General features: G+C 30.9%; 1 protein-coding gene across 1 annotated transcript; it reads right to left on the bottom strand.

Moving 5' to 3' along the window:
• Positions 1-2,173: 2,173 nt before the first annotated feature.
• Positions 2,174-4,719, bottom strand: LOC113724246 (glyoxylase I 4). Its single transcript, XM_027247169.1, is given in 4 exon segments — positions 2,174-2,443; positions 3,029-3,127; positions 3,309-3,543; positions 4,697-4,719. Coding segments are annotated over 4 exon segments (627 nt in total).
• Positions 4,720-18,029: the final 13,310 nt, after the last annotated feature.

Below are 18,029 nucleotides of genomic sequence, written 5' to 3'. Positions count from 1 at the left end.
ATGCAACATCAACATGCTCCTATCAAATTTGGAGCAAGTTTAGTTGAATTTTGTTCAATTTTGTTCAGCTCGAACAGTCCTAATTGATTGAATTTTTCGTTCCATTCGGTTAGCACGGATCTAATTAAATTTTGTCCCGTTCAATTCATTTGTCAACATTCTACAAAAATTAGTGTAAACTTGATGCAATTGAATATTTGATTTTATACATCAAATGACACACACAGGACAAATGCACCAAATCTTGTTCAAATTACACCAACCAAACATAATACTCAACTAAGACACACCCGCTTGCACTTGCCTGTTGAGTAAATCACTTCTAAGGTACGTAACACCTATGTTTTGAAACTCGAACTAGATCGGCCAGTTCAACCGATTGAACCGATAATTGAGTAGGCATCCGATCCAAGTTATCTGAAAAATTATCAAGCAAAAACTCAGTCAAATCCAATTAAAATTCGGACAAACCCGAAAATTGGAATAACCATTTGGAATCGAACTTTTTTCCATCTTTTCTATTTTTACTTTTTTGTTTTCATTTTTTGATTCTTTCTTTTAACTACTCTCAAATATCTTTATATATCCTATTATAAATCTCTCTCAAACAAGTCCAATGGAAGATCTAAGTTCAACAAGGGATAAAACATAAAAAGAAAGGAAAGAAAAAAAAATTCATCTCTCAAACAACTCCAATGGCAGATCTAAGTTAAAAAAAAGAAAAGATAAAACACCAAAATAGGAAAGCAAAAAAAGAAGATGAAAAGTAGAAAGGGAAAACAAAGAAGAAAGGGATTGAAAGGTTTCAAAGGAATAAAGAGAAAAATGAATTGATAGATCTGGTCTAGTATGTTTGGAGATAGAAGGAAAAGAATTACTTGTGTGTTTGGAGAAAAAAAAAGGTAAAGAAATTAGAACCAAAAAAAAGTGAGGACAAGAAGATGAAGAATTTGAGAAGATGATGTTGACGGAGGAGGCCAACCCTCTGGAAGGAATAGCAACAGCAGGGACAATGAAAGTGACGACGGTAAAGTGCTCAAGAAAAGGATATAAACGTTGGGACTTTTACACTCAAGTCCAAAGCTTTTTTAATATATCTTTTTGACCCATAAATGTTTTAAGTAATTGTATATTGTCTCATAAGTTTTTCTTATTTAAATTTACTGCCATAAGTTTCATTTTTTCTTCAAATATGTCATAATAATTTAGTTCTAGACTCACCAATAAAAGCTATGAAGTTTTAAATATCAAATTAGAGTTCAATTTGAAGGATTGTGAATTATATAATATGTGTGAAGAAAAATAAAGTGAAAAATGGTATAATTTTCATCACCTAAGTATATATTTATATTTACTTAATATGTTCCATAATAAAATTTTTATGAATATATTTATGACATCATGCTGACATCATTTGGTTCTTGAATATTGATTTGATCTGATCGAATTCATTGACCCCTGACTCCTAACCCCTGAGCTCTACCAATAAGCTTTTTTGTCCGAGTTTAAAAACATTGCGTAACACCGGTTTCGTGAATTCCTTTTATTTTAGCTTTCTAATTGCGAAATGATCCTAAGATTGCCTTCCAAAAAAAAAATAGGGGGACAAAATTTGAATTTCATAACAGAGTCAACTACTTTACATAAAGTTAAAAACTAATTATTAACCACAAAGGGGTTATATGTACATTTTAAACCATAAAAGGATTATGTGATAAATCACTAAATCATAAAGAGGTTATATAATAAATTACAAAATCATAAAGAGGTTAAAGTATTATGCATATTATGTTCATATAGTTTGATCGCTTCAACTGTTTTAATTTTTAAATGAGGATAATCACGACATTTCGGTGAATTTTGTTACAGACTTACGGAGAATCATTTCCGTCATTTTGACACTTTAGTTTAGAAGGAATATGTATAGCTTTTGAAATCACATGGGATTATGTGAAAAATTGTTAAACTACGTGAGTGTAAAATCTATTTTACCCAAAAGAGAATACAAACAATATACATAAAAGCGTAGTAACTTGAGATATGAATTCCGAAACAAATCTACTAAAACTATTCTCAAATTTATGACCTAAAATAGCGTTACATTAGATTCTGAAACACCAAATAGATTTAGCAATAATCCACAGTATCTCTTCTGTTGATGAAATCAACTCCTTCAGGCAACAGCAACATTGCTAGTTTTAATCCCATCCATATCCAACTCTAAAGGTGGGTTGTGAAGATCAAAAGGAAGCTTAATTCTGCCAATTGAACGTTGACGAACAAGCTTCACAGTCTCAAAATTGCATATTTCAAACATGAATCCATCCGAGTCGTTGAAAAATAGCTGATCAATAGCTTCTCCTTCTTCATCTCCAACTGTTCTTTCTATGTACATTATGTTGAAATCCTGCTACTTCTGCTCCATTGCCTCCATATCCTCACACTGGATAGTGCATAAGTCTCAGCAAAATTACTGCTCAATTCTCGGATTAAGAAAATTACAAAATAGCTACCTAATACAGCCCCAAGTCTCAAAATTCATCTAATCCTGTCCACAAAAATAATAATCAAATTGAAAGATATTAAAGAATCCACAATAAATTTTTTTTTTGAGGAATAATCCGCAAATTTTCATCTTATCTTGTTACCCGAGTTTGAGAAGTGAACTGATGAATATTGAATACAAGTTGTACACCTGTTGAGAAGTCACAATTTGTATCGAGGAATACTTTCAAGTATTACTGATACTGATCATCTCAAAAAGAAGTAACTAACGTAGGTAAATTATTCAAGTAATAACATGATAAGCAAATGAAAAATTCTGTTATCGATTTTGCACCTCATTTTAGAAATAATGACAGAATTCAAAATTTTTTCCATCCACTTAATATCTTTCCTTACCATTTTAAATTGGAAAAGAAGCGAAAATACCATTTAACAAATTCTTATGCTTTTATTTTCTGAAATACAAGCAAAAACCAATTTTCTAGTTGTAACAAAAAATAAAAAAATGTTAAAGGCTAGAAACCTGGAAGGAGATATGATTATCCATGGGGTCCAAATAATCCTTGTCATCAGGCAATCTATCTTCATCTTTGGCCCCCACTAAGTGGATCCCAACTAACCACTGAGCTTGGCTTAGTGGCCACTAGGAAGGGTCTTAAATCCTCCTTGGATTGTAGATGAGGGTTTAAATCTCACCTGTAGTAAAAAAAATTTAAGAGTTGTGTCAAAACACTCTATACCTGCTATAGATAAGTTATATAATAGTTGTCGTCTCCGAAAAAAGAAAAAAAATAGATCCCAACCCCATAATTGAAAAGCCATGCATAGTCAAAATCAAAAGCTTGTGGTCTTTCAATCAATACAAATCCTAGAACTTAATAGAAATCAGTGGACTCGTTCACATTCCTGCACAATCTAGGTACCTGGTTTAATGCCCTTAATGGGTCATCGTGCCTTTTACTGGCACGATCATTATTTTTGTTTTTTTTTCTCCGTTTCTTTCCTCTCTCTCTTCTTTGTTTTCTATCTTTTTTCTTGCTGGGTCTTGTGCGGTAATATATCAATTAGGGTTGCAAACGAGGCGAGTCGAGTCGAGTTGAGTTTTAGGCTAATCGAGTCGAGTCTCGACTAAATTTTACCAAACTCGAACTCGAGCTCCAGCTCAACGAGCCGGCAATTTAAAGCTCGAGCTCGGCTCGAATTGAGTCGACCCTCGACTAAATTTTACCAAACTCGAACTCGAGGTCCAGCTCAACGAGCCGGCTATTTAAAGTTCGAGCTCGACTCAAATCAATTCGAGCCGAGCTCGAGCTCGAAAAAATAAAATTATTTTTATTTTATTTTTTAAAAATAAATAAAATAATATTTTTTTCTTAATAAATAATAAAATATTAAGGATATATATAATTTTACTATTAAAATAAGAAAATAAAAAAAATATATACACTTAAAATAAAAAATATATATACTTAAAATAAAAAAATAAAAAATATTATAATATATATATATATATATACTCGAGCTCGCGAGCCGACTCGCGAGCTAACGAGCTTAATATTTTGAGCTCGAGCTCAATATTGATCGATCTCGACTCGAGCTTGACTCGAACCGCTCGCGAGAGGCTCGATTCGTTTGCAGCCCTAATACCAACATATAGAGCTAAAATTTTAGGCTTGTTTAGAGTCTTTAGACCAATTTTGGGGGTTACATGGAGTTTTGGGTCAGTGACACGTGGTGAGGCACTGCATGGTAACGTTGTACGTGTAGAGACCAAAATTTTTTAGGGTTAATTACATTTACCTTCCCTGAGGTTTGACCATATTACCAATCAATCCCTGTAATTTGTCCAAATAACGGTCTCACCCTTTGAATGATCAAACATTTATCAAAAACCCCCTTAATGCCGAAAATGCCCTTATTGAGGCCATGTTGCATTAAAAAAAGAACATTTTTTTATTTTATTAACCCTGAAGCAATCCAAAAAAATAGAAAAAAGTTTTTGCTTATTATTTTATAAAAACCATATCTTTGCTTCCATAAATAGTTTTGAATCAATAATTATTTTAAATCTTAAAAATGAATATTAAAAATTACATAAATTGAAAGAAAAATAAAAAAAGAAGAAATTATTTTAATTCCTGAAGTATGGTTCAAATTGAGGAAAACATGCCTTGTGCTCTCCGCAACATACCTTGAACCACAAATTCGAACCATACTTGAGGATTTAAAATAATTGCTTCTTTTTTATTTTTCTTTCAATTTATCTAATTTTTAATATTCATTTTTAAGATTTAAAATAATTATTGATTCAAAACTATTTATGCAAGCAAAGATATGATTTTTATAAAATAATAAGCAAAAACTTTTTGATGATTTTTTTGGATTACTTGAAGGTTAATAAATAAAAATATGTTCTTTTTTTAATGCAATATGGCCTCAAAAAGGGCATTTTTGGTATTAAGGGGGTTTTTGTTAAATGTTTGATCATTCAAAGGGTGAGACCATTATTTGGATAAATTACAGGGATTGATTGGTAATATGGTCAAACCTCAGATGAGGTAAATGTAATTAACCCAATTTTTTAATTCATTTTATTATTTTATTTATTTATTTTTATTTATTTCTATTTCATTTTCTAAGAAAAATTATTTTTATCTTATTTGAATGGTTTTTTAGGAAAATCAAAAAGGAAAAGAAGAAAAAAAATGAAAAATGCAGTTTTTTTTAAAAAAAAAAATTTTGCCTCGCGCGCGTGCGTGTCTTCCTCTTCAACGGGCAACAACAAAAAACGAACAAGAGAAAGCTGGCAAATTTTGGAAGGAGCAAAGTGGAATCTTTCGTCTTTTTCTTTTTCCCCAAATATACTAGTACAAAAGGACACCTCATCTCTACAAGAATCATCAAGAAACTCCTGGAAATGAGGTGATCAAAGGGATAAAAATGAGCCAAAAAAGCCCATTTCATCCTCACATTGAGAGAAGGGTTTTGATAGCTTGGGGTGATTTAAAAAGGAGAGAAACGGTTTCTGGAAAGGAGAGGCAGATTAGGAAGTCGGCAAAAATAGGAGAGAGGAGAAAAGCATAAAAAAAAAAGAAGAAACTTTTCGGCAAAAAATTTGAGAAAAAGCTGGGAAACTAGCTCTGTTCGAGGGTGATTTTCTCTTTCATTTTACATCCTTTTAGAATAATTATTTTTCTGCACCTTCGAGGGATATAGAGGAGCAACTTTCGTGTTTAAAATTTTCCCAAATAACCATTGAAAACCACTCGAATCGAGGCCTGAAATTAGCATCTTCAAAAGATTTTCTGCAGAAACGTAACAAGGCTGACTTTCCAGCCCCATTGCAACCAAAATTTCCCCTTCAATACACCTTGTTTTGAGGATCTTTCGATTTCTACACAATGTGTGAAGTTGGGGGAGCAAGTTTCGTTTAGAAATCTTGCACAAAAAATGACCGAACCCTTCAAATCTACCCCCGAAGTTGCTGGTCCGGCTTCACTGGCGCATGTCCGTAGCTTCAACAAATCTACCACATCTGCTCTTTGTCACGTGTTTTCTCGTTTTGATTTGACCCAAAAGCATACTCACATATTTTCACAACTTTTCTTTGTTTGATTCGATGTTCATGCAAGAGATTTGAGTGTGTGTGTTTATGAGAGTTTATGTTGAAGACGTTTGGATCCATATTTTGTAATGGTTTATTTGGTTTTTGAACTTTATTTGATATTTATTTGAATCCATAATGCCATGATTTTCATGTACATATAAAGATCCGGGTTTAAAAGTTTTAAAAATAAAATTCTGGCGAGATTCCGGCCAAGTTGGCTGAAATTTTTCTAGTTTTCGGCGGGTCAAACCGCCGGAATTTTCTTCATTTCTTTTCTTCTATTTTTGGTTCCAACTTCCAATTATTTTTTGTTTTGTTTTATTAGGTTTGAACCATTAGAGTGTAAGTTGGGTATTTTTTGGGTTTAGAAGCTAGGCCAAGATTTAATTTTTGTTTGGGTTTGCACTTGGGCTCTGAAACTTTAGCCCAACATTTTTTTAGACTCGGCCTAATAATACAGATGGACTGTGTGATACCAAAAATTTTATCATTCTATTCCTATTTTTTTTTCATTTTTAGTTTATTTTTGTTTAATTTAGGTATATTTATTTTATTTTAGTTTATTTTATGCCTATTTATTACTTTTTCTAAAAAGAAAATCATTTCAAATCGTTTTTATAAAAATCAGAAAAAAAAACCAGAAAAAGTAGTTTAAAAAAAAAGAAAAAAGAAGCCATTCTCCGCTCAATTCCATTTGTTTGTATTTTTTATTTTTCCCCAATCCTTTGCCACCTCACCCCCTTGATCTCTATCAAGATTTTTCTAGAATAGAAGCCATCTAATGGCTACAAAGAAGCCAACAAAATCTGGTTCTCATCCACCGTTGAAGCAAGGATTTAGGAGAAGAGTTTCATTTAAAAGGAAAAGAGAAGGGTTAAAAAAAAGGGAGAGGAGGTGGCGGACAAAGGGAAAAGAGAGAAAAAAAAAGAGAGAAAAGGAGAGAAAACATAGAGAAAAGAGGAAGAAAAAAGTGTAGAAAATTTTTGTGAAAGAACTTGAGCCAGAGTTGGGGAGATGCCCAATTTTTTATTGAAATTTGATCCCAAATTTAGGTCTTTTAGGCATTCTTTTTGCATCTTCACTATCTGCACTTGTAGAAGTGTAACTTTTGTTTAGAAAAATTCTCGAAAAAACAACTCCAAATCTGTCGAATTTAGCTCCCAAGTCACTAGGTCATCAGCTCTTGGAGGAAATTTTGCAGCAAAAATTTAGCTTCCCCCTGCAATTTCTCACGTTTGGGTCTATTTCTTTGTCCATCTCACACACTGTTTCGCCTTTCAAAGTGTCAAAGGTGATGTATTTCATCTGTCTCTTGCCATCTAAGCTTGAATCTGTGCCAAAATCATTGAGATTCTGCCTGCATGTTTTTTCTTTTTCTTTTCCCTTTTTTACTGCATTTTCTTGCTCATCTTGTGGAACAACGGCTTAGATTTGTTGCACAACATTATGTTAAACATTGAATTTGGATCTTAGGCCACTATCTTGTGTATTTGGGTTTTAATTTTTGGCGGACGTTTGGGTCGTTTTGCTGTGTTTTGGAGAAGTAAGAAAAGTTGCAGAAGAAAGCTAGGCTGCATGTTTTTTTCTAAAAATTGCAGTTGCACCCCCAACTCTCGCATAATCCTACTAAGGCCCAAAAACTTGTGAAATTGAACCAATTTTTGCCTCTTTTAAGTTTAATCCTCTTTTTCATATTTAAGTAGGCTTTTGGGCAAATTATTTCTGGGTTTTAGGGCATTATTAAGCCTTAATATATTTTAGATGATTTTTGTCTTGTTGTTTTCTTTGGGCTTTCGGTAAATGGATATGATGCATCTTTAATTGGGTTATGGCATGGGCTGAGCAGGTTAAAGCCCATTGTTTTGGGTGGGTTTGTTTGGTGAAAAAGGGTTGGCTCGTGTTTTTCTGTTGGACTTTCGATGGGCCTAATGGTCTTTGGCTCAAATAAGAAATAAGGAATGGTCCAATGCCTGTTTTTCTCAAGAAATCTGACATGGAATTGCAATCCGCTCCTTGTACTTTTTAATAATTTCCTTATAGCCCTAGAAACTTAGATTTCTTTCAATTAGTTCCCTAATTTAATTGCAATTGGGTCTCTAAACTTTATATTTTCTTTTATTTTGACCCCTAATCTTTATAATAATTATAATTTGACCTCAAAAGCTTTCTCAATTTTTGCAATTGGGTTCCTAATAGTTTTGATTTCTTAAATATATTTCATTTAAATGTTTAATTGGTAGATTTCATGGTTATTTCCATTTCTTTATAATAATGAAGTGGATTTGTTAAATGTTACATTTCTTTATAATAATGGAGTATAAATAGGACAATCCAACCTCAATCAACCACTACTTCAATGGAGGTATCTTCTATTATTATTTTTAAATCCTTTTATGTGCTATTATGTGTTTTTATGTGTGATTGCATGTTTTGAGTGATTTTTCTTGTATTTATTTCTTTTTATTCATTTTTTAAATTTTCATTTAGTATGTTTAATTTTTGATGGTTATTTGGAAGGCATTTAAAATGTCAATTTGTAATAGATAGATGTTCAAGACATGTATTTAGCTAGACTATATAATAGATAGGTTTTTATCTTTGTCAAAATGTAATTAGTTAGATGAATGTAATAGTTAGGTTATTATTTTTTTAAATTCCTCCCTTAAATTGTAGTTAGGGCCCTAAATGTAATAATTAGGGTTTTATGCCCGTTTCTTTGCTTGTATGCTTGCATGCTTAAGTATTTATGTGTTTATTCGCTTTCTTTAGGGTCTTTGCTTCTAGATATTATGTTTATGTGTTATGTGCTTTATGTGTTTACTTTCTTTAATTATATTTTATATGATTTATTTAGTTATAATAAATGCATGACTTCACTACACTAGTTCAATGCTAGTTGTGGTCTTTCTCCCCAATTTTTCGCTAGCCCAACGCTAGTGAGAGTTTATAAAAATGGGTTAGTCCAATACTAGACCTTTTAGACCGTTTTGAGATAAGATCATATGTATTTATTGCATTTCATGCATATTTTTCATTTTTAGGATATTTTCTCATCTTGCATGATATTTTCTCTATACATTATCTCTCTTATTATCTATGTGCGCGAAACATGACATGCATTCTATTTAGAAAAATAGAAATAGTTTAGTTCATTTGCTTGATCAGGTTAGGAGAGTTACCCTTCAAATATGCGAATGAACGAGTGTGGCTTCCTAGCTAACCTTAGCACGCTCTCATCCTCTCAATAAAAAAGGAAAATTGAAGTCACAAATCTTAGTCTCCTGTACCCATTATGTTGCATTCCTCTCTTTTAACTCATGTATATCTATATATTATAATTATTCTTTTCTTTGAGTCTCATCTTTTGCATATTCGTGATCTCTTCTAAGAATTATTCTTGGCCATCACAAATAATGTGATTTGTACCAATTAAATTTTGAAGAAACATCTTGACCTTCTCGATATCCCCTAAGTCCAGGTTTTGCATCCATATAGAAACATCCAAAATGTGATAAGTTTATATGTTAGATTAGGAAAAATTTCGACTAAATCTTGCAACTAATTTTGGTTAGGTTGAAATGGTGTCTTAGATTTGATTCTATCAAATCTTTGCTTTCCCTTTCTGCAACTGTGACTCCCGAACTCTTTTCTCTTGTTTTCAAAGATCTGAAGTAGTCTAAAAAGGGTTTTATTTATTATTTATTTATTTAAAAAATAATATATTTGGGGTGACAATTGTACACCTAAATTCAATACCAAGTGATGACTTCTATTTGTTCTTAAAAAACCCTTTTTAGACTATTATTTTGGGTCTAAACCGTCGCATATTTTAAGTCTCATTTTAAGCCTTTTTTCTTTATTTATTTTATAAAATCAAAAATAATTTGTTCAACTATAAATAAATTTTATTTTTTAAAAAAAGAGCGCGATAGGCTGATTTGCTGGGCCGAAGTAACTTAGCCCAAAACAAAAGAAAAGAAAAGAAAAGAAAAAAATGGCCCGATGTTGTCTTCTTTTTTTTTTTTTTTTTTTTGAGAAATCAAAAAACAAAATTTGTAATTTAGTCCCTAATCTTTTGAGTAATTTCATTGTAGTCCTAAATTTTGAATTTCTTTCAATTAGATCCTTAATTTAAGGGTTAATCACATTTAATCCTCTTAAGGTATACCCCATTTCTCAGTTTACCCCCTAACATTTAATTTTACTCACTTAACCTCCTATAGGATAAAATTACCCTTACATTATTTTGACTTTTCATTTACCTTGTTTTCCTTTCTTTTATTTCTTTTTCTCTTTTTTCTTTATTTAATTCTTCCTCTTTCCCACAAAAATCTTCACCTCAATAATTAAAATTAAAAAAGAGAAATTGCAGAGATCTATCTTCTCCTTAAATGATTAAAAAAATATTCAAATCACTTTCCTAAAATACAACTTTTTTAGCCTTTCAATTCTTTTAATTTTGGGTTTTCCTCTTTCCTTTCTAGTTTCTCATTTTATTCCCAAGAAAATATCTTAAGATGAAATTGTGACCTAATTAATAATCATCAATTGAAATTTGTGACACGTGGTATCATACAAAAAATTAAAACTATTTTTTGATGCTTTTTAAACATTCACCCAGAAATATGCAATTACAAACTCAAAACAAAAATTTTTGTTGAAATAGAATTTTCTATTGGGAAGGATGAAAGAGAGAAAAAAGAGAAAAAAATAAAAGAAAGGAAAACAATTTCATCTTATGATATTTTCTTGAGAATAAAATAAGAAACTAGAAAGGAAAGAGGAAAATCCAAAATTAAAAGAATTGAAAGGCTAAAAAAATTGTATTTTAGGAAAGTGATTTGAATATTTTTTTAATCATTTAAGGAGAAGATAGATCTCTACAATTCCTCTTTTTTAATTTCAATAATTAAGGTGAAAATTTTTGTGGGAAAGAGGAAGAATTAAATAAAGAAGAAAGAGAAAAAGAAATAAAAGAAAAGAAAACAAGGTAAATAAAAAGTCAAAATAATACAAGGGCAATTTTGTCCTATAGGGGGTTAAGTGAGCAAAATTAAAAGTTAGGGGGTAAACTGAGAAATGTGGTATACTTTAAGGGGATTAAATGTGATTAACACTTAATTTAATTACATTTTGGTCCATAAACTTTATTTTTCTTTGATTTTGATCCCTAATCTTTGTAAGAATTATAATTTGACTCCAAAAACTTTTTAATTTTTTACAATTGAGTCCCTGATGGTTTTGATTTCTTAAATATAATCATTTATCTTCTTTAATTGTTAATCATGCTTCATTTAAATGCATTTGATTAGTAAATTTTTGAGATTTTAAGTTTATTCATATTTCTTTAAAATAGTAAAGTAAATTTGCTACATGTTTACATTTTCTTTTAAATTGTTAATTAAATTGGTGCCTTAACTATTTTGTTGATTTTGGAGTATAAATAGGACAAACTCTATTTCATTTAGCTACTAATTCAAGGGAGGAACCTTCTATTATTATTTTAAATCCTTTTATGTGCTCCTATGTGTTTTTTTATGTGTAATTGTATGTTTTGAGTGTTTTTTCTTTTATTTACTCATTCTATTCATTTTAAGTTTTCATTTATTGTATTTAATTTTCGATTATTATTTGGGAGGCATTTAAATGCCAACTTGTAATAGATAGGTGCCCAAGAAATATATTTAGTCAATAGATAGATTTTATTTTTTTTGCCAAAATATAATTAGTTAGACAAATATAATAGATAGGTTTATTATTTCTAAAAATTTCCTATCTAAATTGTATTTAGGACCCCAAAGTAATAGTTAGTTTTTATTTACTTGCATGCTTATGTGCTTGTGTGCTTATGTATTTATTTATTTTCTCTAAAATTTTGCATCTAGATATTATGTCTATGTGTTATGTACTCTACATGTTTTATGTGTTTATTTACTTTAATTATATTTTATATGTTTTATTTATTTATAATAAATGCATGATGTCATCACGCTAGTCGAATGTTAGTTGTAGCCTTTCTCCCCAATTTTTCACTAGTCCAATACTAGTGAGAACTTTTAGAAATGGATTAGTCCAATTCTAGACCCTTTAGACTGTGTTCGCGCTTAATTCATACCTTGTGTGGCATTTATTACATCTCATGCATTTTTTTTTTCTATTTTTAGGTTATTTTCAATTGTATGTCATTTCCCCTTTTATTATTTCCTTACCCTCCATATATTTGAACCATATCATTTAGAATTACATCTCATTCTAGGAAATTAGAAGTAGGTTAGTTCATTTGCTTACTTAGGTTAAAAGAGTCACCTTTCGAATATGGAAAATGGACGAGTATGACTTTTTAGCCTTAGCACACTATTACCCCTCTATAAGAAGGAAAACTGAGTCACGAATTTTAGTATTTTGTACCCATTATGTTGTATTTCCCTCTTTTAGATCATGTATATTTACTTATATATTATGATTGCCTTTTTTGAGTCTCATCTTTTTGCATTTTTCGTGACCTCTTCAAAAAATCATTCTTGGGCATCACAATCAATGTGATTGGTACCAATTAAACTTTGAAAAGACATATAGACTTGCATCCATATAGAAACATCTAAAATGTGATAAGTTTTATAGGTTAGACTAGGAAATTTTTTGACTAAATTTCGCAACTAATCTTGGTTAGGTTGAAAGGGTACCTTAGATTAAATCTTTGTCTTTCCTTTCTTCAAACATGACTCCCGAATTCTTTTCTCTCATTTTGAAAGATCTAGAGTCATTAAAAGGGTTTTATTGGTTTTTATTTAAAATACATTTTAGGTGACTTGGTACACCTAAACTTGATATCAAATGGTGACTCCTATTTTTCTTTAAAAATCCTTTTTTAAACTAAATTTTGGGTCTAAACCGTTGCACTTTATATGTTCCATTTTAGGCCATTTTTCTTTATTTTCTAAAATAAAATCAAAAACTCATTTTTACCCACTTTCATTTTTTATTTTCAAAAATGGGGTGCAGCAATATGTGTGAGGAAATGAAAGATGCATCATGTGTTGATCTGTTGTTTAGGTGATAAACCCTAAGTTTTCTTTTTATTTGTGGTATTTACTGGTATATTTTGGATAGTATGTAGAAAACTCTCCAAACAATTAGTCGACTGTTCCGGATAAAATCTTGAACTTCCCAGGTATGTTCATTAGCAGGAGTGGGCAAAATTATCCGCAAACCCGAAAACTCGACATATCCGATTCAATCCCATCCGAAAATTAGGATACCTGATCTATATTATTTGATTGGGTCAAAAGAGGGTCGAATACCTGCTAAGATGCGAGGCAGGTTAGGGTCACATAATTAAAAATTTGCGGATACCTGACCCACCCCGCATATTTTTTTTATTTTTATATACGTACTATAAAATAATATTTTAGAGCTAAATAAACAATTTCATTAAACAAATTGCATTAAAAATATGAAAGACTATAGTTTATTTATAAGATTCATTTGTAAAGGTCATGATCTTATGTTTTATAGAAAAGAATTTAATTAATGTGGAACGTATATTTAAAAAAAAAAGTGCTACTTATTTCAAACTTTTATTGATTTTAAATTCTTTAATTTTTTTCCCTTTTCTTGTATTCTCTTCGTATGTTTGTTTCTTAGTAAGAGACTTTTTTTGAGAAAATTTTTTTATTAAATATTAGATGAATGTGTAAAATATAAAATTAAATTAGTATAAATTATTTTTAAAAAATTAAATGATAAGTAGGGCGGGACGGGTACTCATTGATTCGACCCAATATCAACCGGTACCTGGGGGTACCCGCTGATATCCGGAAAGGGTAAGTGTTAGAAAATGGCTGACCCACAAAGTATGGGTTGGGTCAGCTAAATGGTGGATGAGACAGGTACCCGACGTGCGCTCACCGCTATTCATTAGTTTCTAGACAAGGCTTCAGGCATGCAAGAAAAGCCATAGAATTGAGGGAAGAATTGGAGCCAAATATCTAGAAAAGCATGAAGAGGAACTTGTGAAGTTTTTTTAAAGTAAAAAAAAAAAAAACAGTTTAGGTGGATTCGATTTTGATCACCACTACAGGTCAAAATATGTTTTTAAAATTATAAGTCACCTGTAGGAGCTCTTACTAATTGCCCATATATATAAAATCCTCATATTATTTGGAGTGAAATTTGAATACATGATCGTTTGTGAACAAGTGATCCGTACTTATCAATAAAACAAGCTAGTTTGTTCGCTATGAAGTTACAAGACCTCACACTTGGTGCGAGGGTGGTTGAAGCAATAAAAGATTTTGGAACATAACACACGAACATAATGCATCGATGGTCTCTTTTTTTCTTTTTTTGTTATTAGTCTATTTTTCTTTCAATTGATTAATTTAGGATTTGAATTGGTATCATACATCTATATCTCTATCTATCTATCTATCTATCCATGCTATATACTATTCACTAATTGATATGTTCTAGAAGATTTCCAATAATATGGCATGCATCATTTTTCAAGATTTTTGGATTATTTATTCTTTAACAAGTTCGATTAATGTTATTTAATGCTTATCTATCAGTTTAATTCAAGTGTTTAAATTCGATAGGACAAAGTTTGGTTAAACGAACTTATCAAAAAGCCTGTCTATTTGTTAGTTCAACAGGGTTAAACTAACTTGGTAAAAAAATAAGTAAAAAATTCTTTACTTTAGCGTTTCCTATCGATAGTAAAAATCATAGTTAAACTAACTTACCAATAAGCCTCCCTAATAGTATGGTATGTGTTTTGTAATTTTTTTTGAATGCTATAAAAATTTGGATAAATTTTTTATATACTATCAGCATATAATTTGTTTTATACTAACAAGTTTAGATCATTTCACATAACATGAATTTAAATTCGAACTTCAAATCATGCACATGTGATATACATTCAAAGTTACAAGTATAAACAAATCACTGCAATAAAAAGTTAGTCTTTAAAATTCTAAACTCATCACTTAACATTCTCCAATACCAAATATGTTCTATTATATAAGGCTAACATGTCCAATTTTCATATAATTCCACTATTCAAATTCTAATCTAATAACTTTTATTATCCAAATTCTAATCTAATTTGCTTTCATATTCAACAAACCAATTAAACTCTATCCAAATATTATGTTCTATTTAAATAGGACAATCTGACAGTCTTATTAATTAACACTTATTTTTACATATTTCAAATACTACTACCAAATCTAATCTACTTTCAAATTCAACAAAGTAGTTAAATTCTAGCCAAATTATTACTTTCAGTACTACATTAATCCTAAATAATTGGTTGAGCTCTTTCATATTTCTAAATTTCTCTATCTAACTAATTTATCATCCATGATTTAAAGCATTTCTCTCTCTAAAACTCTTTTTCCTTCCTTCTCTTTAGAACTCTTCCAATCAAGATCTTCTTTATCTCTCCCATGGGAGAGAGACCAAATCTGGTCTTTCCCCATGGGTGGAAGTACTCTTTATAGTTTTTAGTTTCTCTTATTCGAATAAATTCTCTTTTAGGATTTCCTAATGAGAGATTCTTCTCTCTTAGGATCTCCTAGTGAGAGTTTCTTTTCTCCTAGATTGTTTTAGTGAGAGTTTTATTCTCTTCTAAGCTTTTTCTTGTGAGAGTTTTTTAGGTTTTTATCTTTGTGAAATTTTAGATTTTGTAGATCTAGAATCTAGTTTGTCAAATATGTTATTGTCAGATCCAAATTTCTATTTGGATTTGAACCAGTTTTAATCAGATCTGATTAAAAGATCTTTATTAGTTTTACACTAACAGGTTTAGATCATTTCACATAACATGAATTCAAATTCGAACTTCAAATTATGCACATGTGATATACATTCAAAGTTACAAGTATAAAAAAACCACTGCAATAAAAAGTTAGTCTTTAAAATTCTAAACTCATCACTTAACATTCTCCAATACCAAATATGTTCTATTATATAAGGCTAACATGTCCAATTTTCATATAATTCCACTATTCAAATTCTAATCTAATAACTTTTATTATCCAAATTCTAATCTAATTTGCTTTCATATTCAACAAACCAATTAAACTCTATCCAAATATTATGTTCTATTTAAATAGTACAATCTGACAGTCTTATTAGTTAACACTTATTTTTACATATTTCAAATACTACTACCAAATCTAATCTACTTTCAAATTCAACAAAGTAGTTAAATTCTAACCAAATTATTACTTTCAGTACTACATTAATCCTAAATAATTGGTTGAGCTCTTTCATATTTCTAAATTTCTCTATCTAACTAATTTATCATCCATGATTGAAAGCATTTCTCTCTCTAAAACTCTTTTTCCTTCCTTCTCTTTAGAACTCTTCCAATCAAGATCTTCTTCATCTCTCCCATGGGAGAGAGACCAAATCTGGTCTTTCCCCACGGGTGGAAGTACTCTTTATGGTTTATAGTTTCTCTTATTTGAATAAATTCTCTTTTAGGATTTCCTAATGAGAGATTCTTCTCTCTTAGGATCTCCTAGTGACAGTTTCTTTTCTCCTAGATTGTTTAGTGAGAGTTTTATTCTCTTCTAAATTTTTTCTTGTGAGAGTTTTTTTAGGTTTTTATCTTTGTGAAATTTTAGATTTTGTAGATCTAGAATCTAGTTTCTCAAATATACAATTTCTCCATTATTGTCGGATCCAAATTTCTATTTGGATTTGAACCAGTTTAATCAGATCTGATTGTCAGCAAACATGCATTGATGTATTGGGTTACAGTGATTCATCTGGATAGAAGATATATAGGAGCATCAATATTATCTTTATTTGTATTATTTTTTTAGATCTATTATATCTATTGATTTCATATCTATATGTATCTGAATCATGTTTGTTTGATGTATTTTATGCCATTAGTGCAGATTTTTTTGAATGAAATGATCTTTTCCATAAAAAAAAGGGTTAACAACAAAAAAGTCCCCTGTAGTTTAGCCATCATACAGAAAAGCCCCATGTGGTTTCATATCATACAAATCGATGCCCCATTATTTGAATTATTTTGAAAAGTGGACGAAAATCATAAAATGTACCGCGTGTGTCTTAACGCACTGGAAAGGCGCATGTTTCTTGCGAAAAATAGATTTCTACCACAAACTTTCACGTGATATACCTACTTTATCCTTCACACTTTAATAACAATAGACGAGCTAGCTGTTTGACAAAATAACAGAAACCCAGGTGGAGGATTGCAATCTAGTATGATCTTTGAAAGCTAGCTGTTTGACAAAATGGCCAAAAGACACTATCAACAGCAACATCTCCACCTGGGTTTCCGTCTCGCTCTCTCTCCGTCTCACTTAGCTTCTTTAACCCCACTTTTTTCGAGTCTTAAACTTAGTTTATTGCTTCTCAAATTTTCTTATTTTCCTTTCTGCTCTGGGTTGGCCACTCCTTGGCAATGGACAAACACCATCAGCAACTGCCACTGGCCAAATGCTCGCAGCAGCAGCGATGCAGCGAATGGTTAGTCTTTGGTCCCCTGTTTTTTCGTTTATGTAGCTGGACTTTTCTTTACCAAGTGTCTCCTTGATTCAACAGTTGGGTCTTATGTTCGAAAATACCCTTCGAATGCTGCCTTCAATTTTGGCCGAAGCCGAAGCCTCAGCCTCGGAAGACTCGGAAGCTCGTATGCTTAAACAAATAAATCAACAAAAGCTTAAAAAGGAACGGACCATTTCTACAGTCAATAAGTAGTATGAAGATAATGGGTTTGTTTTATAGTAGATTGTATTATTCTTTTATCCATGCAGATAAAAAGGCAAAAAGGAAGCAAGGGGCCGGGAAGGGGGGAGTGGTGGAACTTTGTTTCATTCATGAAAGAAAGTCAAGAACAATATGCTCTTTGCCTGAAGAAAGGAGGAGG

This window comes from Coffea arabica, chromosome 2c (genome assembly GCF_036785885.1).
Source record: "Coffea arabica cultivar ET-39 chromosome 2c, Coffea Arabica ET-39 HiFi, whole genome shotgun sequence".
Classification (NCBI taxonomy): Eukaryota; Viridiplantae; Streptophyta; class Magnoliopsida; order Gentianales; family Rubiaceae; genus Coffea; species Coffea arabica.
The sequence above is the reverse complement of the archived record's forward strand: the minus strand, read 5'-3'. Positions and strand labels throughout refer to the sequence as shown.